Here is a 23,460-nt window from a genome sequence, read left to right as displayed (position 1 = left end):
GAACCCCATCTTGACAATACAACATAGCAATATATTTATCTACCCTTTTCCCAACTCCCAAATCATGCTGAGCATAACCTCTCATTGATACTTAGTGACACTGAAAACAAAACAAAACTCTGCAGTATAAGAAAGTTAAGAAATACAATCTGTTTTTGCTACTAAAAAGGCATGACATCTCACTCTTCTTTTCCCCACTTAATCTTAAGACAAAGTCTTTTGTAGTACATTAACTGAACTGAACTTGTGCAAATACTAATCGTACTAAAGATTATAAGCATAAAAGGAAAAAAAAAAAGGCAAGAACAGAAGTAGAGAGATCATGACTGAACCTCAGAATTCAAGTTACCCAGTAAAGTCTTAAGGATCACAAGAAGAAGATTTCGTAAAAGAGGAAAGACAGATGGTAATCAGGGGAAGCAAAGGAAGAAAGATTGTAACTCCCATCATACTTGTAGCGTTCAATAAAGAGCTCTTTGGAGTCTTCACTAGATTAGAATATAGCACTGTATAAATTATTTTCCTGAGGACTTTACAACACTCAGTTTATTACAGCAGTAAAGAGCTAGCAAAATCAGTTAAAACTTTTAAGTTTCTACATGGTTTACCCTACAACAATCTGTGTATCTATTCTGAAACTGGGAGTATATGCCGGCAGTAAAATGAATAAAATAATTTTATCTTAACCCCCTGAGTATACAACCAATTTTTCCTTTTCCTTTGAAAAAAATGAATCAAGTCAACATAGATGTTAGTCACCATGTTAACAAAGATGATGAAATTAAACTACTTGGTACAGTTGGCCCTTGAACAAAACAGGTTTGAAATGCATGAGTCTGCTTATACACTGATTTTTTTCAATAGTAAATACTTCATTACTACATGATCTGTAGTTGGTTGAATCCATGGATGAGGAACCTCACATACTGAGGGCCAACTGTAAGTTACACAAGATTTTTCTGTGCTGTGGCTGGCACCTAACCCTCATGTCGTTCAAGGGTCAACTGTATCTTAATAGTATCTAAAGTGTACTAAATATAAATTAAATATAGAATAAAAGTTAACTAAGGCGCTCCAAAACAATCGCTAAAGGTGTTCTATGTGTAGAAGGAAATACGCTAAATAATATTCATTCAGCAAATGTATTACCTGACAGAGAGCCTCAGGAGTATGGTTAATATTATTTCTGCTCTTCCACCAACTTGAAAATATACTACTCTTTAAAGGCGTGAAAAAGACAAGTTGGAAAAAAAGTTATTGTGCCAGAGAGTTTATAATTATAGTTTTAAACATAAATATTCCTGTTAACATAAATATTGCCATTTATTATGTATCTACCACATGTGGAACAAAAGCAAAACATTTTAAACATATTATATCTAATTCCTTATCTCCGAAAGGAGGAAAGTGAGGATTGGAAAGTTTATGTGACTGGCTAGAATATGATAGAAGGTTTGGTAACCCCACGATCAGAAAGCTCCAGCAGGAAGAAGTAAATAGTTCTTGGCCTACCACTAAATCGAGACCCAAATTTTAATACTGGCTCATAGAAGAAGAATTTCTCTTCTGAAACCAACTATGATCACAGAGACCTAAGATTTTAGTTAAATGACAAAGATTATGTTCAAGCAAGTTAGTCGTTTCAGTTTCTCTAATTCCTTTTATCAACCCCTTTTCTCTTCCATTGGAGGGAAAGTGACTGAGTTTGAACAGGACCGGTATACTGAAATAGCTCGCTACTAAAATTCACCACCATTTGACCTGTCATAGCTTCACTGAAAGAAGGAATAATCTATATATTTTAAAATCTATAAGCTTTTTGTTTGAGGACTATTCACCACAGTAATATTCTTAAAACAGTATTAAATATACCATAAACTATGATTTTGGTCTCTAATAGCAGTGCTTATGAATAGAAGGGCAATGTAACAGAGTTTAACTATATATTATCACTGAGCTTAATAATAATGTTTACTTGTTTAATTCACTTAATAGTTAAGTATTTACCTCCTCCATTTCATTACTCTTCCTCTTCCGGGCCTTGGGAATCTTAACCGTCACTGGTGAGGTACAACCCAGGTGTTTCACTGCCATTTTGTTTGGCTGTAAAGGTGTAAATTGAATCTCTAACTCAGGTTTTGGAAATCGAGTACTTTGATTATTTTCTGTTGACACTTCACAAGAGTCAAGGACTACAGATCCATCCTACAACAGAATTTAAAAGGAAAACAAATCTTATTTGCAGAATATGAATTTCTAAATTGCCAAAAATTAACTGTCTCAATTACCTATTAAAAACAATAAATTGGAAAAGATAAAAAGTTTGCTTGATCAAATTTGCTACAGCAAGGACAGAAAGACTGAGTTATCATCTACTTTCTCCACGTTTATACATGGTATGTTAAAATTGAGAGAAACTTAGAGATCAGTATTTCCCAAACCTGTGTCAGCGTAAGAATTATCTAGAGAAATTGTTTAAAAGATTCTTGGACCCTACCACAAACCTACTAAATCAGAACTCTCCAAGGAAAGAGTCAATGATTTTTAATAAGCGCCCTAGTTATGGTAAACTAAAGTTTGCTGTAAATTCTTTACTGTTCTTCCCACTGAGAGAGAGAGTCTCATTCCCCTTCCTTGAATTGGGGCTGGCCTTAATGGCTTCCATGACTGATAGCATGTGGTGGAAGTCACATGATTCTTCTGAAGCCTTGTAAGGAATGGCTTGTGTTATTTCCCCAGATCAAAATGCCTTTCTCTTCCCATTCTCTGCTTGGTAAACTTCTATTCACCTTCAAGACCCAGTACGATGTTACCTTTTCTAATCCACGTCCACAACCACTCAGGCAAAATTCATCATATCCTCCTCATCAGTGTGCCTTCTTAGCACTCTCTTTATAACACTTAGTCCATAAGGTGAAACAAGATAGTCATTAAATACCTGTCTTATTAGACTTCTTATTCCTTGAGGATGGCGATCATATCTTACTTATGTCTTTATCCTCAGTGCAGCAAGGTTCCCAACAATGAATGCTCCCAATAAATGTGTTTTTAAAATAAATATTTAAAAAGTAATTTTATTTTCAACAAGTGACATAGAATTTGTTTCTATTTCATAGGCAATCTGAGAAACTACGTTATCCAATGCAAGTCACAGAACCCTAAGCCCACTTCAAACTAAGGAAACTCATTGTGAGGTTATTGGAATTTGGTGATAAAGTTATAAAATGGGTAAAATTTCCAAAAAATGCTATTTAATAGAATGCTTATTAAATGGACTGCTTATGAGGGAAAATAGTCATCCATATTTTATCTTTTGTGGGATTTCCTATTTCTGACCATCAAATTTGTTTATAATCAAAGATCTGTTTGAGATCAGTATCATTTTGAGAGGAAATTAATACCATTTGGGGATCAAATTTCCCCAAAAGAATTGCATCTCCCCGAAAAAGCCTTCAGTTTTCCTTTCCATAGCCAAGAGCACACACAGCTAACTGTAGGTATAGCAAGATACCTACAACAACTGATTAAATTATACTTGCAAGTATTATTTAGTAATTAATGGTCATTGGTAAAGAGGGTTAAAAAGTGGACTGTGTTATCAAATACTCACTTCTACTTCATCCCTGGAAATTTCAAAACTTGTGGACTGAGGTTCAGTTTCAACCCTGCCAAAACTTGTTGACTGAGGTGCAGTTTCAAACCTGCCAGGATCCATTGAACTCATATGTCTGGGCTGGATATCCATGGTCTGTTTTTCCTAGTAAGGAAATATTAAAGCAACAAGCCACCGTAACCGAATATACATTAAAATACTTCACCTAAAGAATATAATATCAAGATTTGGGTGAATTAAATAGTGGAAGTAATTAAAGACTTCTTCAATGACCAACTAACTCTCCTTCTTCTTCTCTTTCATCCTCAGAGAGTTAGGAAAGGCTGGGCAACTTTCCAGCCTCTTCTGAATCTGATCTAAAGAGAAATTTGAAAGATTACTTTCAACTTCCAAGGTGTTTTACATATATTCTCTCATTTTACTTTCACTGCAACTCTGAGATTTGGCAAGAATTGTTATTCCTACTTTCCAGATGAAGAAACAGAGAGAAATTAAATAACATGACCACTGTCTGTACTGAGTTGGAGCTTGAACCCCCAAAATCACTTTGGTAACACAATTTTGAAAAACGAGGTGTCTTAGGAATGCAACTATAGCATTAGAGTAGAAAAGACCATACTGATAACTAAACCTTTCCTCGCTGCCCACTCTTCATCTCAGTCAGTCATAGGGTATGCTCTATTCCTAAACCCTACTTAAGGGATCTATAAAAAAAATCAGAATACATTTTTAAACTTGATAAATTCCAACGTGCACCTTCTAATCACCACCATCAAAATCAAAAGTCAAATACATCTCTTATGTCACCTACCCATAATTGTCAAATAAAAAAGATGATATTGCATTCATAATGGGGAAAGCAACTAGCATGTACTGACTTCCACTGTGGTAATAACTGTGCTAACTGTTTTACAAATGCTCTCGATTAATTTTCACAAATCTATTAGAAAGACATTATCATCTCTGTTTTAAAGTTTGGAAATGTTAAGTAATTTTCCTAAAGGTCCCAAAACCACACTGACAGCAGTTGATACCTAGTTTTTCTAACTTTCTATTCTGTGCAATTTATACCACATGCTAATACCTCTGTTTTGAGCAGTCTTTCTCTTAGAATCATGAAGTCTTTTGATGTAAGAGACATATACACACAAACACATTTAATTTTATTATTGTCTGAAGGCTGCAGAACAGCAGATTTTCAAATGCAGATTATTTACTCTGAAAAGACTAGCTTCAGATGTACCCTGATTCAATTTACCTGGGAAATAGCTGCTATCTGTGAAATGCAATATTTTCTTTATCTAGGGTTCCTAGCCCCAATGCAATATTACAAAAGTAGCTCCTGGGAATTCCCTGGTGGTCCAGTGGTTAGGACTCGGTGCTCTCACTGCCGGGGCCTGGGTTCAATCCCTGGTTGGGGAACTAAGATCCCTGCAAGCCGCGTGGTGCAGCCAGAGGGGGGAAAAAAAAGTAGCTCCTGAATGACTCACATCTCCTCACCATTGTGCTTATTTCCAAAAACAATTTGTATTTTTATCATAAATTTAGGATGGGTTCAAGCATTTAAATATCACCAAGCATTCAGGCTGAGTCACATTTCCACATTTTAAAGGCAGATTAGGGACTAAATCATCAGTTGTTTATTTTCTAATTATTCTATCTAAGAGATATGACCAAAATATTGGAGAAAGTACTATTTCTCAATTAGTCATTGATGAGTCAACCATAATGATAAACTCTGAAAACTCAAAATTCATGACCAATATCCAAATAATTTATTTTTTTTTGCGGTACGCGGGCCTCTCACTGCTGTGGCCTCTCCCGTTGTGGAGCACAGGCTCCGGACGCGCAGGCTCAGAGGCCATGGCTCACGGGCCTGGACGCTCTGCAGCATGTGGGATCTTCCCGGACCAGGGCACGAACCTGTGTCCCCTGCATCAGCATGCGGACTCTCAACCACTGCGCCACCAAGGAAGCCCCTATCCAAATAATTTTTTCAAACTATGATTCCCGACTGATCTACTTACATTTTTATTCTTTAAAAGTTAATCAATTAAATAATTTTGAATACTTCCTATGTTTAATTTAAAAAGGCATAGAAAGAACATGATTCTACTGACTGTTTTAGAAGTTTCTGATGTGATCTTTTTTAATTGTTCAATTTCATTATCTTTCTGTATGTTACTGGAGATCAGTGCTTTCAGCTGTATTTCTAAAGCTGCAACCAGCTGATCACGTTCTTCCCGCCACTGTTGGAGGTTACCATCTTTCTCAGCCAACTGTGCTTGAAGCATTTCCTAAACAGAATATGGACAAAATGTTAAAATAAACCTTGCAAAATTATGACTATAAGAAATTTCTGAATTTCTAAATAACACAATAAATACAACTGTGAACAGGATATATAACAAATTACGTAGTCAAGTCTCGATAAAATATTTACTTATAAAGCCAAACACATAATGCCTTCATATACCTTATGTATCTTCACATTGGGCACTTCTTTCAATAAAAAATTACAGCTTTTAAACTAAATCTAGCATTTCCCCCAATATTTGAGAAATGAGATGGTAAAATTACAATAAAACAAATGACAAAACTAACAGCAACAAACAATAGAGAAATGAAAATTAAAAATACCATTTTCACTGGGTTCAAAAATCATGAAATAGTTAGCAGTAAATTAAAGAAAATATGTGCAAGGCCTAAACATGACAAACTACAAAACATTGCTGAAAGAAATAAAAGAACACTTAAATAAACAAAGAGAGAATCTGTGTTCAAGGATCAAAAGATTCAATATTGTTAAGATGCCAGGTCTCCCCCAAAAGATCTAGAATCAAAGCAACTTCAAAATTCAAGCAAGCACACGCACACGTGTGTGTGTGTGTGTGTGTGTGTGTGTGTTGACAGTAATGAAAAAGCTGACTCTAAAAATAATATGAAAATGCAAATGACATAAGTCAAAATTATGTTGAAAATGAAGAACAAAGTAGGAACGGGCTTCCCTGGTGGAGCAGTGGTTGAGAGTCCGCCTGCCGATGCAAGGGACACGGGTTCGTGCCCCAGTCCGGGAAGATCCCACATGCCGCGGAGCGGCTGGGCCTGTGAGCCATGGCCGCTGAGCCTGTGCGTCTGGAGCCTGTGCTCCGCAACGGGAGAGGCCCGCGTACCGCAAAAAAAAAAAAAAAAAGAAAAGAAAAAAAGTAGGAGCAATCACACTACATCATTTCAAGACTACTATAATAATAATAATGATCAAGACCGTGATATTGGCGTAAGGATACACAGACATCAGAAAGCAGAGGATAGCGTCCACAAATGTTATGGTCAATTGATACTCTATAAAAATGCCAAAGAATTTCAATGGAGGAAAGGACAGTCTTTTCAACAAAGAGTGATGGGACAACTGAATAGCCAAATGGAAAAAAAGAAAAAAAACCCTAGTTTTAATCTCACACAATGTATGAAAGTTAACGCTTGGACAACTGATTTATGACAAAAGTTGCAGGGCAGTAAAAAAGAAAGTTTCTTCAACATGTACTACCAGGTCGATCGTTAATACACATTTACAGTGACAACAACCGCTTTTACCCCATCTCACTCCAACACAAAAATTAGTTCTAGGGTCTAAATATGAAAGGTAAAACCCCCAACTTTTCAGGAATAATGTAAGAAAACATCTTTATGCCCTTGAGGTTCATAAAGGAAAAGATTGGGAAAATGAATTACAATACCTAAGAATTTCTGTTCTAAAAAGGCAACAGGAGAGTAAAAAAGTAAACCAGAGATTGAAAGAAGGTAACTGCAACACGCTCCTATCCAGAAAGTATAAAAGTATAAGGAACTCCTATAAAAAAAAAAAGATAGTCCAATAGAAGATAAGCAAGGGGACTTGGATAGGCAGAGCCAATAAACTAAACATCCAACAATACTAGTTGGAGTATAAATGGATACAACTATTTTGAAAATCAGTCTGGCATTCTACTAGAGTTCCACATACATTTACCCTATCAACTAGCAATTCTATTCTTGGCTATATAGGCAACAGAAATGTATACACATGTGCACTAACAGAAATATATAAAAATGTTAACAGGAGATCTTATGCATTAACAGCCCAAAACAGGAAACAATCCACATATATTCAACTTTAAACTGAATAGACTGAGGTATACTTATACACTGAAATATTCAGCAATGAAAACAGACTAACTCCAGTTACCTGCAATAGTATAAATGATCCTCACAAACATAATACTGAGTGAGAGAAGCCAGACACAAGAAATGCATTCTATATATTTATGTTTTCATTTATATAAAATTCATAAATGAGCAAAACTAAAGTTTAACATTAAAAGATAGAACAGTTATTACCATTCAGAAGAGGGTTCTATTTTTTAAACTCGGTGGTAGTTAAGTAGGGGCTGGCTTTATAATAATAATTCACTGAACTATATGTTTTGTTTACTTACTGTGTTATGTATGTTACAATTTTAAAAGCTTTAAAAAACATCAACAATTTATTTCTTAAACATCATAGACACATATCCTAGGTACGACTGTAAAGAAATATATGGGAGAAAGGAGAAAGCTAGCTTTCTCTAGGATTAAAAACTCAAAGGAGGTTTACTTGCTGGCATTGCTGCTAGAGGGACTACTGATTAGGAAAAGAAAGTAGGCCCATTCCTAGGTTGGAGGTAGAGTGACTGACTATGACAGCCAAGAGCTTTGATTTCACTTCTTGCCTCTTATTACTGTCCAGGAAGGTTGGATGGGCTGTGGACAGAAAGAGGACCAGCAGTAACATTTCCTGTTAAGATAAATGCAGCATTACAATCTTGCTCAACCCAACACTTCCTGAAGGTACCTCCAGTCATGTGGAGTTCGCACATGAAGTGAAATATATTGCCATCTCATTGCTGTAGTAATGACAAGTATTAGTCTCACATAATTTGTCACATGACAAAGAGAGTCAAGTCTCTAAGGAAACACAACAACTAAATGGAACGTAGTATCCTAGATTAGATCCTATATCCAGAAAAAAACAGTGGGAAAGCTGGTGAAATTCTAGTAAGGTCCATAAGTTAGCTAACAGTACTATAATAATATTGATTTGTTGGTTTTGATCATTGTACTGTTGTTATGTAAGATCTAACATCAGAAGTTGGGTGATAGGTATACAGAAATTCCCTGTACTAGTTTTGCAACTTTTCTGGAAATAAAATGATTTCAAAATAAAAAGATAAAAAAATTTTTAAAATCATTGGAAAAAATCATCCCTAACTTATTGAAAATTAACATTCCTGTTTGTACAGGAAAGTTTAGCTGGTATAAGTAAAATTCTGTCATTAACAAAGGAAATGCCAATAGATGACAATGTGATACTGCCACGTTACTATTACTGTAAATAGAGAACTAGTTTTTCATTTAAAAATAATGTTAATGTATTACTCAACAGCTTTCCTCGGATCAATGATGACTTTAAACTTCTTTTTTCTGATTGAGTGTCAAACAGACTAAGTTGTCGATTTAAATAGGAGGAAAAAAGACAAGCTAAGATAGAATCACTTAAGAACTAGAGCCAGTCAATGTAAAACTGAACGTTATTTCTACCTATAGTCTTCTAGAAACTGTTTAGTTGACTTTAAAAAAAAGACCTGATAAAATGAGCTTTTGAGGTAAAATATAAACACCATGTTAGTGGAATCTACAGTTCAAAATGTAAATGTTTTACAATACAGTAGGGATAACCCTGTGGCAGTCAAAAGAAGAGATTTTTAAGTTCTGAATCTAAATATTGAGATATAATTATTTTCCCAACAATAAGAACTTCAAGATAAAATGGGCTAGAAAAGTCATCTTACAAACAGACAAACTGCCTTTGAAAAAAAGACAAAAAACAAAACCACGCAACCATGTAGATACTTATAAGAATATAAGAATCCCAGGGAAAAATTTAAGAAACCAAAGAAAGCAGGCGAAATACATAGAGGAAAAAGTATAATTGTTACCAACCATTTCGTTTTGTTGCTTCAAACAATGCTCTCTGTCTTCAGCATATTTTTTCATCTCTTTGTTTCGTAGATTCTCAGCTTCTTTTGCTTGAGTGAGAAGCATCATTTTTTCTTCTAACCATTTTTTTCTATCAGCTTTATATTTCTGTTCAGATTCCTATATGTATACATAGCATAAGTAACTATCGTATCCTTCAAAAGCAGTTAATAAATCTGTATTTACAACATTTCCATGTAATCCAGCACTTTTCATTTCACCTCTTCAAAAAGTTAAAAACACGTGTTTTTCTTTAAATAATGACAAGATTTGAGTTTATTTCAGACTATCAAAAGAACATTGTTGGTTTGCTTTCCTAAATAGTTATTTCATTTATAAACTTTACTTTGCTATAAAGTGCATTTGGGGACTTACCATCATCAGTGAGCTTAAGAAGACACAATTGAAATTTCTGAAAGAGTTACAGAGAATCAAGCCTTCTTAAATGCCAGATTAAAAAAAAAATGATTTATGGTAGTCATTTCTAATTGTATGGTTCCAAAAATAAAATTTTCCTGGGTATACAGGATGCCAAATAAAGAATAACTTGTGCAACAGGGCAAACATTTATTAGTTTAAGGAACAGATGGACAGAAAATATAGTTGATCAGTAAATTTCAAAGAGGTTTCCATAGATCCTTTGGGTTCAAAAATATCTAATTTATACATTCAAAATTCAAGTAAAACTTCATTTGAAACAAAAACAGTAATACCACATTAAAAGCTATGTATTTAAAAATCCCGTTTATTATCTAAGATATGTGATCACATTATTTTAGAACAATGTAGAACATACTGGTATTCCTTAATATGAACATTCTCAATGTAATTAATGTTATTTTTTCAAAATTAATGGAGTGGAAAGGATAAAGTCTAAAGTATATAATTAATAGCTAAAAAAAGAAAGTAACTGATTTCTTTTGTATTTGTTCAGTATCTGATTATATACAGCCTAAATTTAAGAAAATAATTTAGATGCAGTCTTTTCAAAATCACTGTTATGTTTTCTTCAGTCCCAAAACTACAGTTGGATTGCAACTCCTAATAAATAAAATGTACAAAATTTTTCGTAGTATTTTTAAGTCCCATTAAAAAAATATTTCCCCCATATGTTGTATTCTACACATAGTATGTGAAAGCTAAACATGGAAAAACATATAAACACAAAACAGAATATCTTCTCTGTAGTAGTATAGTTTCAAATGTATTCCAGTGTTCAGACATTCAACTCTATTCTTTTCCAGCTTAATAATTAAATTTACAATAATCAAAATAATTTTCCTAATAGTCATCTTCTTCACAGCAGTATTTGATGAGTTAGAAGTTTAAAGCGTAGAAAATAGGTACAAAGACATAAGAAGTGATGATTTAAAAATTAAATATGTAAAACTGAAGACCCAACCACTGCATTTTCATTGGCACTTACTTAGCAGCTTGTATCTTGGGAATTTCTTCCCTGTGTCACTTGAGTGTATACTGAAAAATTATATATTAACATTGCCCAGCTATTGGTTCATCCATATCTAAATTAATTATAAAATATTTACTAAATTATCCTTTTATGAGAAATATAATGAATATATATAAAGATACAATTACATGTATAGATAAAAATCATACCTGTAACTCATCTTGAAGCTTACTGAGCTTTATATTAAGTACATCCGTGTTATCCTCAAGTTCTTTATTTGACCTTTGATTGCTTTTGGTTTCCAAATCTTTGCATTTTTCCTTCCATTTTTCCAATTCTGATTTGAAAACATAAAATTATTTTTAAAGTACATGCAAAAGTTATACCACATAGAGCTACATGTGGCATGGGATACAGACAAGAATCAGCAGAGCCCAGAAGCAGAAGTACACAGACGAAGATAGAACCGAGACCCTTCTAAGAGCTTACCAAATTCTTAGAGAAGAACTACAAAAACCTCTCAATAACCCACTGAATAGTGTTCTGACTATACAGTATAAATGCATGCCAATATATAGGAAACTTCATGTTCTCAAAAATTAAAAACAAAAACAACCGGCTGATGGTATTCTGAAGGATAGAATCAGAGCATTTATTGAGATAAACATATAAGATGATACCAGTTGCTATACAGAGGTGAAACTCAGTTGAAAGTTTATTCTTAACATCTGGGGAACACTGCAAGCTATCATCCAGTTATTATGAAAGTGTCCTTATTCCTTCTCTGACTTAGGTACAACAATTTTCATCATAATGAAAAATGACAAGGGACAGGATGTTCCAAAAACACACCAAATACTTTTTCATTATGAATTATTATAAACACTAAACTATGTTTAAAAAGGAAAGAAATCTAGGAAAATAAAGAAAATGAAAGTATGCTTTGAGATATTTAAGCAATCTTGTTTCACCTGTGGCCAGTCTTTCAGTTTCCTTTAATTTAGCCTCAAGCACTTGATCTTGTTCTACTTGAGTTTGTTCTTGTTCTTCTAGGGTCATTCGCATGCCTTCAATTATTTTCTCTTTAACGCTTAGATCTAAAAATTTGGAAAGAACATTTTAGAAATTACTAACATCTACATCTAGATATCCAATTTTTCCTTTGAGTTCTTCTAAAATTAAAATACACTTTTATTAACTATAAGAGAATATGAGTTCCAAATAGAAACTTTGTCCTGTTCACTGCTATACTTTCAATGTCTAGAACAGTACTGGCATATTGAAGGATCAACTAAATAACTGATGTACAGATGGATGCTTAGATGAATGCAAGAATAAATGGATGGAAAAGGAATCTTTTCAGATAAAACTAACAATTTTCAATATAATTAAACTATTAATAAAAATAATAAAAACTATTATTTTACTGTACTTCGCTTTATTGTGCTTCACATATACTGTGTTTTTTTACAAACTGAAGGTTTGTGGCAACCCTGCATTAAGCAAGTCTATCAGTGCCATTTTCTAACAGCATTTGCTCATTTCCTGCCTCTGTATCACATTTTAGTAATTCTTGCAATAATTCAAACTGTATCATTATTGTTGTATTTGTTACAGTGATCTATGATCACTGATCTTTATGTTACTCCTTTGATTGTTTTGGGACACTATGAACTACACCCATGTAAGACAGCAAGCTTAATCCATAAACACTGTGTGTGCTGTGACTGCTCCAATGACCAGCTGTGCCCCGTCTCTCCCTCTCCTCCGGCCTCCCTGTTCCCTGAGACACAACAATACTGAAATTAGTCTAATTAGTAACACTACAGTGACCTCTAAGCGTTCAAGTGAAAGGAAGAGTCACATGTCTCTCACTTTAAATCAAAAGCTGGAAATGAAAGGATTAAGCTAAGTTTAGTAAGGAAGGCATGTCAAAAGCCGTGACTGGCCAAAAGCTAGCCCTCTTGCACCAAACAGCCAAGTTGTGAATGCAAAGTACAGTTCCTGAAGAGACTTTAAAGTGCTACTCTAGTGAATACTCAAATGATAAGAAAGCAAAACAGACTTATTGCTGATATGGAGAAAGTTTCAGTGGTCTAGATAGAAGATCAAAGCCAACCACAACATCCCCTTAAGCCACAGCCTAATCTAGAGCAAGGCCCTAATTCTCTCCAATTCTACGAAGGCTGAGAGAGGTAAGGAAGCTGCAGAAGAAAAGTTTCAAGCTAGCAGAGGTTAATTCATGAGGTTTAAGGAAAGGAGCTGTCTTCAAAACATAAAAGTGCAAGGTGAAGCAGCCAAGTGCTAACGTAGAAGCTGCAGCAAGTTATCCAGAAGATGTGACTGAACTGCTGGAATTTCATGATAAAACCTGAACAGATGACGAGTTGCTTCTTATGGATGAACAAGGAAAGTGGTTTCTTGAGACGGAATCTACTCCTGGTGAAGACTGTTGAAATGACAACAAAGGATTCAGAATATAGCATAAACTGAGTTGATAAAGCAGTGGCAGAGTCTGAGAGGCCTGACTCCAATTTTGAAAGAAATTCTACTGTGGGTAAAATGCTATAAAGCAGTGCACGCTACAGAGAAATTGTTCACGAAAAGAAGAAAAGTCAACTGATGTGGCAAATCTCCTCGTTGTCTTACTTTAAGAAACTGCTGCAGCCACCCCAACCTTCAGCCACCACCGCCCTGATCAGCCAGCAGCCTTCAGCATCGAGGCCAGGCCTTCCCTCCACCAGCAAAAAAATTACAACTCCCTGAAGGCTCAGGTGATGGTTAGCATTTTTTAGCAATAAAGTATTTTTTCATTAGGTATGAGCACTGTTTTTTTAGACATATACTATTGCACACTTAACAGACCACAATATAGCGTGAACATAACTTTTATGCACTGGAAAACCAAAAAAAAATTGTGCGACTTATTTCACTATGATCTGTACTTTATTGTGGTGGTCTGGAACCGAACATGAAACATCTCTGAGGTATGCCCGTACTAATAACACAGATCTTGGGATTTAGAAAAAACATTATTTGTCAAAACACTTACTTTTAGTGTTAATATTCTCAAACCAAAACTAAAACTTTTACCTCCTAAAAACAATAAATTCTCAATCCCAAATTTAAATCTCAAGTAATTATTTTTTCTAGAAAAATTTTCAAAGCCAAGTATTTACTCCTAGTGTTTTTAAAACCAACTCATCAGGAATAACTGTACTATTATAACCTTACCAAAACTGTTTCTGGCCCTTGAAAAATGACTACAATAATGGCTTATAAACAATTCTATTCTAATCCTGCCTGATAGAAAGAGATAAGGAGGAAAGATTGGTTTATCATCTCTGGTGATAGACACATAGTAGCAGGGCTCACTTCTGACACCTCTTACCAAGATTGCTATGAATGTCAGAGATCTATAATCTATAAATGCATAGCTCAAACTCAGGGCACTAAAAGTGACAAAAAAAATGACACAAATACCAAAAGATGGCTCCCTTAAAAATGCTTAATATAAAGTAAGCTTAAAACAAAACAGTGAGAAAAAATTTTAATGAGTAATTTTCAGTATTTCCGTTCATTGATGTAAGCTGCCAGGAGAGCTAATGAAACAGAATTCCTCTTTAGGATTAAAGGAGTACTGGTATTCTATCTAAAACTTTTTCTTTCAAAAAGCATGATTTGCAAATATATTCAGATTATACAATTAATTATAATTTTATTCAAAGAATCTTCCTTTTACACCCTATCTATTGCTCTAAATTGGAGGGCTCAAAAGAAGGAGTTTAAGTATCTAGATAGCAATCAGTAAGGCCCCAGGACACCAATGTTAACTTCGCTAGTGGCTATCCACCTATTATTTGAAAGGCAGAAACAGTAAAAGAAACAAGAGCATTCTTATATCAGTCACTGCCTCCAATAACTTACATTTTATCTCAGGAAAGAATCCAGAAATATGCAACAAATAAAACAGAAAATAAAGCAACATAAAGACAGGAATGAGATAGCTCATCAAAGCTATCTATGAACTATCATAGCTAAATAAATGCCTGGCAAATGAACAAGCAATCAAGTGTTTAACATTCAGGGGAGAGGATCACTGAAAGCTATATAAAGAAATGACACACAAATGTCATGTAAAACTCTGCATTAGAAATACTCAGTGACTGGGAATTCCCTGGCGGTCCAATGGTTAGGACACGGCACTCTCACTGCCAGGGCCCCAGGTTCGATCCCTGGTTGGGGAACTAAGATCCCGCAAGCCGCCCGGTGTGGCCAAAAACAAAAAAAAATACTCAGTGATAGTTCAAATGTACTTCAGAATACCAGTATACCAGACGTACACAAGTACAGAAGATTGAGACCATGTGATACCTTGTTTCACTTACACTGACTGTAAGTTCAAAGTGTGATAACACCTAATACTGGCAAAAATGTGGGGAAACGGGCACTCTATACACTATTATTGAAAATATAAACTGGTATAATGACTTTGGGGAGCAGTTTAGCAATATTCATCAAAATTTTAAACACAACATGTGGGCCAACAATTACACTGCTAGGAATTTCCCATACAAATATATTTACATGTGTGCCCAAAGACTTTTATACAAATATATTCATGTTAATGTCTGTAACAAAAAATAATGTCTGAAATAACCAAAAACAATTTTTGTTAATAAAAGGGGTTATATTACTGGAGAGTAGATTAGAAGATATGTTGATTGTTACTCCCTGTGAATATGACCTTACTTGGAAACAGAGGTTTTGCAAATGTAATCAAGTTAAGAATAAGGTCATACTGGATAGAGTAGGCCCTAAATCCAATATGACTGGTGTCCTTATAGAGGGAAATTTGGACAGAGACAGATAAAGTGAAGACACAGACACATTCAGAGGGAAGATGTCCATGTTAAGACAGAGGCAGAGATTGGAGTTATCTCAGAAGTGTGAATGGGGAGTGATTGCTAATGGGTGCAGGGTTTTCTAGGGTGATGAAAATGTTCTGGAATTAGATAGTGGTAGTGGTTGTATGAGCTTGTGAATTTACTAAAATCCACCATACTGTACACTTTTAAAGGGTAAATTTTATGGTATGTATATCTCCATTTTAAAAAATTAATAAGATAGCTAAGTGAATGGCATTCAGTATTTAAATAGAAATGTAGAAGCCAGGGAAAGCCTCAAGAGCTAAAAATGCACTTTTTTTTTGGTCAGGGAATGTCTCATACATACTTAAAATCACAAGAGTGAATGAACTCTCAAGAGAGAAAATACAAAGAAAAAAAATGATGATGGCTTAATCAGGAAATTTGTCAAAGTGGCTGAGGCTCATTCTGAGAGAAAGGCAGTAACCCTAAGAATAGATCACAAAAGCCGAGGTAAGAGTTTCAAAAGGGGGCAAGCTACGCCTTACCTTTATATTTAGAAAAAATATGCTCATACACAATAAATACTACTTAAAAAATGAAAATGAAAGAAAGTGAGTAGACAATAATTCAAAATAATTAAAAAATAAAGGAAAGATTGCAAAAAGCTAAAAGATTTGAAAATATGTAGGTTACAAGTGATCTGGGAGAAAGTTTAAAGAGCATGGAGAAGATGGAAGATTAAAAGTACTCAAAATGGGCCTATGCCACATGTCTCAATATCTGGCAAAGAAAGAAAAAATTAAAATACGATAAAAACTATATCCTGGTCCAAAGAATGCTTTTCAGAATATCTATTCACATCTACCAACAATGACAAAGCAGCCAAAGTAAAGGGAAAATCCAAAAAGATTACGGAAATAGGAGATATTAGAGGACAGTGGCCTAAAAAGGTAGGAGAAAATAGGACTGTGTGCAGAGATATATTTTCACATCGATGTTACTGATCCAAGTGAACCCCACAAAAGTCCAAGTCATCCAAATAAGTAATAATCTTGTTGTCTTACACCTGCTCTTTAGTTGGCCAAGTACAAATGGCATGAATTAGTGAAGACAGTCTGGAACTTAAGACTGAAACAGACATGGGTTCAAATCCCAGCTCTACTACTCACACAACTAAGAAGTTAAGGGGTGACTGATGGGAAGGAGAGGAATCTGCATAATTTTATGAACAGAAATATGTATATATCATCTACAAAGATAATTTTGTAATATTTCAAATAAAAAAATCAATCCAAATTGAGAAAAAAAATTTAGCACATACAATTTCAATCTAAAGTATTAGTTTTTAAAAACATTTTTTAATTTTAAAGATATTTTATTTGAAGTATAACCTTTTTATTGTTTTGACTAGAAATCCATTCCATTCATTGTGACCTATATAACTTTAATTTTATTTTTCACAAAATACTGGCCATTACACCTAGAAATCAATGTTGCTTTGACTGAATATTTCTTTTTTTTTTTTTTTTTTTTGTGGTATGAGGGCCTCTCACTGTTGTGGCCTCTCCCGTTGTGGAGCACAGGCTCCGGACGCGCAGGCTCAGCGGCCATGGCCCACGGGCCCAGCCGCTCCGCGGCATGTGGGATCTTCCCGGACCGGGGCATGAACCCGTGTCCCCTGAATTGGCAGGCGGACTCTAAACCACTGCGCCACCAGGGAAGCCCTGACTGAATATTTCTTAATGTTTTACTTCTCCAAGGATAAACTTTATGGTGGTAAGTTACTCTTTAGAATCAATGCTTTTCTCTTTTAGTAAAGTTACATCTTATGTTACCCTTCTTTAACTTTACAATTTTCAAAGGAAAATATTAAGCCAATTGTTATTTTAACTACTTATTTTGCAGTCATTTTAGTACTGGAAGTAGAGGTTTGTTTCTGACCTTTGCACACTCTCTCATACTGCTGTATAGATTCTTCCACTTTCTGATTACTTAACTGCTCCTGCAAAATAAAAGAATATGAATTAAATGCAAATGTAACTTAACTACACCCCATTATTTAATAGTGGGACTTGAAAACAGGGCTTAATATTAAGTTTGAAATCTGTCTCCTAGAAGGCTAATAGTCTCAAGCTGCCAAGTTTGTTTCACCTCAGAGAAAAGGGCAGGGTGAGAGTGGTAATAACCTTTAACCTTTAATCTACCCCCAAAATGCCAAATCATCTTCTTCACTCAACATTTCAAGCTAGCATGTATGTTCTCTTACACAACACAAAAAGCATAAAGAGAGAGAAATGAAAGTTTACTATGTATTTAATGTGGGAGGGACAAAGAAAACCATAAATAAATTCCTTAACAGTAAACTCAAAATGCAGAAAAAATAGAATCCCCACATGCCATACCTGTAAAAAGTAGCTGGGAGGTTTGAAAAGGACGCAAGGTTAATTTCTGGGCACTGGAAATCCTTCAATTCTAGTTTTAACCTGCCAGGTAACCCAACCTTCACTCCTTCTCTCATCTAACTTCAGCAATATCTTCTCATTTTATAAGTTGTAGAATAATCATTACAGAACCTGGAAATCTCTGAATACTATTATGAAATCAGCTGGAGATGGAAAGACGGTGAAGAGACAAAGAATGAAGGAGGAAAACGACGGAGAACTACGGACGTGGACGGACAGAGACGGAAACAGACGGAGAACGAAGGAGGTGGACTGAGGTGGACGGACGGGGACGGAAAAAGACGAAGAACGACAGAGGTGGACAGACGGGGAGGGAAACAGGGGGAGAGCGACGGAGGTGGAAGGAAGAGGACGGAAACAGACAGAGAACCACGGAGGTGCTCGGGCAGTGATGGAAAGAACTTATCAATAGATGGTGTCTGGCTACATAGGGGTGCACTGTAACAGGTTTTCAATCTGTTTTGAAACCTCACCATACCTTTGTGTTGACACTGAAATCATCTGTTATCACCAAGTACTCATAGCTGTTCCCCAAAGTCCCCTAAGGTGTTGGAATCGTGAAATAATTGTCTTCCTGAAAGTAGGATTTTTTTTTAACTAACAAATTTATTTATTTTTGGCTGCACTGGGTCTTCGTTGCTGCGCGCAGGCTTTCTCTAGTTGTGGCGAGCGGGGGCTACTCTTCCTTGCGGTGCGCGGGCTTCTCATTACGGTGGCTTCTCCTGTTGTGGAGCATGGGCTCTGCTGCTCCACAGCATGTGGGATCTTACTGGACCCTTAAGTCCCTAGGATTTTTTTTAACAGCTTATCTTCCTAAAGGCTTCCAAAAAGTCTCCTGAAAACACCATGACTCTTGTTCTGTGGGTGTAGGGGAACATGCAGGCAGACTAGGAGACGGTCCCCCCGAAACCCTGCTCCCGAGGACTGGAAATCTCCCTAAACCTTGGGACGTCCTACTGCAGTGACAGATGGAGAAAGGGTTGGTCTGAGACCCAGAAGCTGGGGTTTGTGGAGTTGGCTCCACCGAGGAGAGGGTGTGGTGCTTGGGAGCCGCAGCCCACACTTTGCAGCCACCTGCTGTCCAGACGGTGCCCAGGATACCGAGAAATCCAGGGTGGGTGGGGAGGCCTCGAACTTGGGCACTGCGGGCAGGGCTCCCCAGCTAATTCTGACCCTGGCAGAGCTGGGGCTCCAGGACCCTTCCCTGACCGCAAATGCAAACGCACCTCTGCTGCAACCCCAGCAGTGCTGCCGCACCCTGACCAGACAACTGGGCTGGGTTTACCACCTGAGAGTTCTCACTAAGTTGTGATAAAACAAAACATTTTTAAGGCAGGATAAGGAAAAAAAAAAATTTTCTTTGTTTTCAAATATAAAGTTCTCTCTCTGCTCACCCCCTCCCCCACTTTAGTGTGCATTATGCATCTGTATTAACCCTTCCTTAGAAGACACAGGAATGCCTGCTGGATTGTAAAGAGCTATTTTCTCCTGGTGCCAGCAAGATAACGCTTTAGGAGATAACCTTCCTTCTTATGGTGAAAGGGGCCATGACTACCCACTACTCCCTTTGTACTGCAGATCTGGATTGTGTAAACTGTCAACAATATACCATTTGATGTGTAACCCTTTGTCTCAAAAGGTATGTAAAGCCTGCTTTGACCTCTAATGAGTAGAACAGTCTTAAGAGCTTTCTGAAAGACTGTCTCCCAGGTTATAGTCCTCAGATTGGCTCAAATAAAACTATCCATTTCTTACTTAAAAAAAAACAATGGATACATTTAATTAAACACTAAAATATACCAACAGAATCTACTAAAATCACCTTTAAAAACAAAACTGTTACCTTAAGTTGCTGAATGGTTCGCTGTTTCATATCTATTTCCTGAGAACACTGGTTTTTCTTTTTCTCCAGTTCATTAATTTTAATCCTCAACAATTTCTCCTCATCACGCATTACAGATACCTACAAAGTAATAAATCAAATTAAATATTTCTAGAAATACGAATTGCTTTTTGTTTAAGATTCATGGCCACTCGTTCAAAGATTCATGTCCTTTAAATCACATGAGAAAAATTACAGATTCTAACATACATGATATGGCTTCAAATTATCAGAAAATTTCTTGATGATATGGCTTCAGATTATCAGAAAATTTCCTGATACTCCAAGGGAGATACATATGAAGAGGCCATTTTCTTTTTACAATATTTTAAGACTCTCAAACCCTGTAAGTGCTCTCAAAAAAGAAACAACATAGACCCTTGCATGCAACAGCAAAATCATTATCATGGAAAAATCAATAGAGATACTCTAGGGGAAAAACACTGGCTCTGATTTCCAAGATCTATTAAGTAATGTGATCCAGTAATGTAAGAAATACTTCAAAAGCTAATAATGGCACATAGAGAATGAAAATGGAACAATTACAAGATCAAAAGGTACCCATGCAAGTGAAGGTCAATTGATTTTTGGTATTACTGGTAATTTAATTCTATAAACCTATTAAAGAAATAAAAAAGCACTATGATTAGTATGCAAATCTTAGAGGAGAGGAGGAGAGAGGAGGGGAAAGGGAAGGGGATGGGAGGAGAGATAGCAGGTAATCTATGTACACCTTTAGTCCAATTTCCATGATACTAATCCTAGAGATCTCAAAAACTGAAGGAAGTTAATTGAACAAAGTTCCCCTTCATAAAAAGCATGGTATCTCCAAGCTTTTTATAATAATAAAATAATAAAAATAAATAATAATAAAATAATAGTAGTTCTGAGGAATTTGGTTTCAGGTGATTTTTACACTTCTTTTTAGGCTTTTTGTATATTCCAAATTTACTACAATAAATATATATTCCTTTTATAATCATACATTAATAATATTTATTTTTATTGGCTTATTTTGTTCAAAAATATGGGACTTCCAGTAATAAACACCATCTTCATCAATTTTACAGATATAAACTGTCTGCCAATAAAGTACAGAAACTACGTGTTGCACCAAGATGCACATAAGGACTGCTTCAGTTTCCATCCTGGCTCTAACATTTACTGGCCAAGTGAACTTGGACAAGTTCTCTCTCAATGCCTACTTCCTTAGTCATAAAATGGAAGTTAAAAAAATGCCTATCCCTAATATTTGTGTGAAAATTAAATGAGATGATACATGTAAACTCAGAACAACCAATCCAGACTAAGCTTCTATTATTATTAGCATTGACATCATACATTGTTTATTTTGAAAAACAGAAAACACTATTAATACCCACCCTTAGAGGAATGTTAAATAGTCATCTATACAATAAAACATTACTTAAAAAGAGATACCTAAATTCTGCTATAAAAAAATCTTAAAATTATAATATATTTTTAAAGGAATTATGAATATATATTTGATCCCATTTATAAAAATAAAACCATACAAGCACTATTTACATATATTTATTATGTAAAATGCATATAAAAAGATCTAAAAGAACGCAGAAGGACTGACTGTCAAGAGTGGTCATATTTAAGAAGAGAAAAACGAGACTGGGGAGAAGGCTTTCACTTTTACCTTCATTTCTTAAAAAATATTTCCTGGGCTTCCCTAGTGGTTCAGTGGTTAAGAAGCCGCCTGCCAATGCAGGGGACACAGGTTCGAGCCCTGGTCCAGGAAGATCCCACATGCCGTGGAGCAACTAAGCCCATGCGCCACTTTGCGCTCTAGAGCCCGTGAGCCATGACTCCTGAGCCCGTGAGCCACAGCTCCTGAAGCCTGCGTGCCTAGAGCCCATGCTCTGCAACAAGAGAAGCCACCGCAATGAGAAGCCCATGCACCGCAACACAGAGTAGCCCCTGCTCGCCGCAACTAGAGAAACCCTGCGTGCAGCAAGGAAGACCCAACGCAGCCAAAAATACATAAATTAATTTTTAAAAAATTTCCTAATAATGTATTATAATGAAAAGTTTTTAATTGGAAAAATAAGCCATTTTTAAAGAACTGAGTAACTGGCTCCATATGAACACAAGTCAATTATACCATGTTTGATAATGCTTACTGATCATCATGGTGTTCAGAAATAGTATCTTAAACCAGGAAGTTTCTATACTCCAAGAATCTTCAGCCAGGATATCACTTAACAGAAATAAACAACCTATATTATAACAATCTAAAACAAAAAACATTTTAAGAGGACTTCCCTGGTGGTGCAGTGGTTAAGAATAAGCCTGCCAATGCAGGGGACACGGGTTCGATCCCTGGTCCGGGAAGATCCCACATGCCGCAGAACAACTAAGCCCGTGTGCCACAACTACTGAGCCTGCGCTCTAGAGCCCGTGAGCCACAACTACTGAGCCCGCGTGCCTAGAGCCCGAGCTCTGCAACAAGAGAAGCCACTGCAATGAGAAGCCCACGTACCGCAACGAACAGTAGCCCCCGCTCACCACAACTAGAGAGAAAGCCCGTGCGCAGCAATGAAGACCCAACACAGCCCCCCAAAAAAATTTTTTTAAATAGATCAGAAAAGACAAAGGAATGGTGTTCTAGCCTATCCTGTAGTAAAGTCAAGAGAGGCAGACCAGATCTCACAATCAGTAATTCAAAATCAAACTACACAGGCCTTGCTCATACATTACATTTGATAGAAATGAGGAAAATGTATGAAGGCTTAAATACAGCCTAATGGTTATTTCCTTATTTGTTTTGTTGAGGATACTATGAACAACATATGGACTGATAACAGGAATGTAAATCCAAAGTTCCCTCTGGACTACTTAGCTAAGTGAAAGGAACCTAACAAAAGGCAATAAGGTGCATAGGGCTAGGACTGCAGTTTATATTCTGGAGTAATTTAATCCATTTACCTGTCATTTGCCCAGAATTTATAAAGCTTTCAAGCCTGTCTACCACCTATAGGAACTCTAGTCTTGATCCTGAGGTGTTAAAAACGAAATGTCATTCGAAATTTATTTTACAAGTTTAGAATCTAAACTAGATCCAAAGGTAAGTAATTTATATCCAATGAGGGGAGAAACAAAGGCTGCCCTGGCCAAAATTACATTCCTAGAAAGCA

General features: G+C 35.9%; 1 protein-coding gene across 3 annotated transcripts in view; it reads right to left on the bottom strand.

The window, feature by feature from the left end:
• KIF20B (kinesin family member 20B) overlaps positions 1-23,460 on the bottom strand; it is a 74,238-nt gene that overhangs the window by 6,223 nt on the left and 44,555 nt on the right. For all 3 annotated transcript variants that reach the window (XM_029200903.1, XM_029200904.1, XM_029200905.1), the window contains exons 21-28: positions 20,255-20,374; positions 17,891-17,951; positions 12,050-12,175; positions 11,288-11,415; positions 9,632-9,787; positions 5,734-5,910; positions 3,611-3,757; positions 2,008-2,205 (exon numbers count right to left, since the gene is read on the bottom strand). In XM_029200903.1, coding sequence (XP_029056736.1) covers positions 2,008-2,205; positions 3,611-3,757; positions 5,734-5,910; positions 9,632-9,787; positions 11,288-11,415; positions 12,050-12,175; positions 17,891-17,951; positions 20,255-20,374 — 1,113 coding nt within the window. The remainder of the gene's footprint in view (positions 1-2,007; positions 2,206-3,610; positions 3,758-5,733; positions 5,911-9,631; positions 9,788-11,287; positions 11,416-12,049; positions 12,176-17,890; positions 17,952-20,254; positions 20,375-23,460) is intronic.

The sequence above is a fragment of the Monodon monoceros genome, unplaced genomic scaffold (assembly GCF_005190385.1).
Source record: "Monodon monoceros isolate NGI ecotype Baffin Bay Population unplaced genomic scaffold, NGI_Narwhal_1 Super_Scaffold_4, whole genome shotgun sequence".
Classification (NCBI taxonomy): Eukaryota; Metazoa; Chordata; class Mammalia; order Artiodactyla; family Monodontidae; genus Monodon; species Monodon monoceros.
This window is presented reverse-complemented; position numbering and strand designations above follow the sequence as displayed.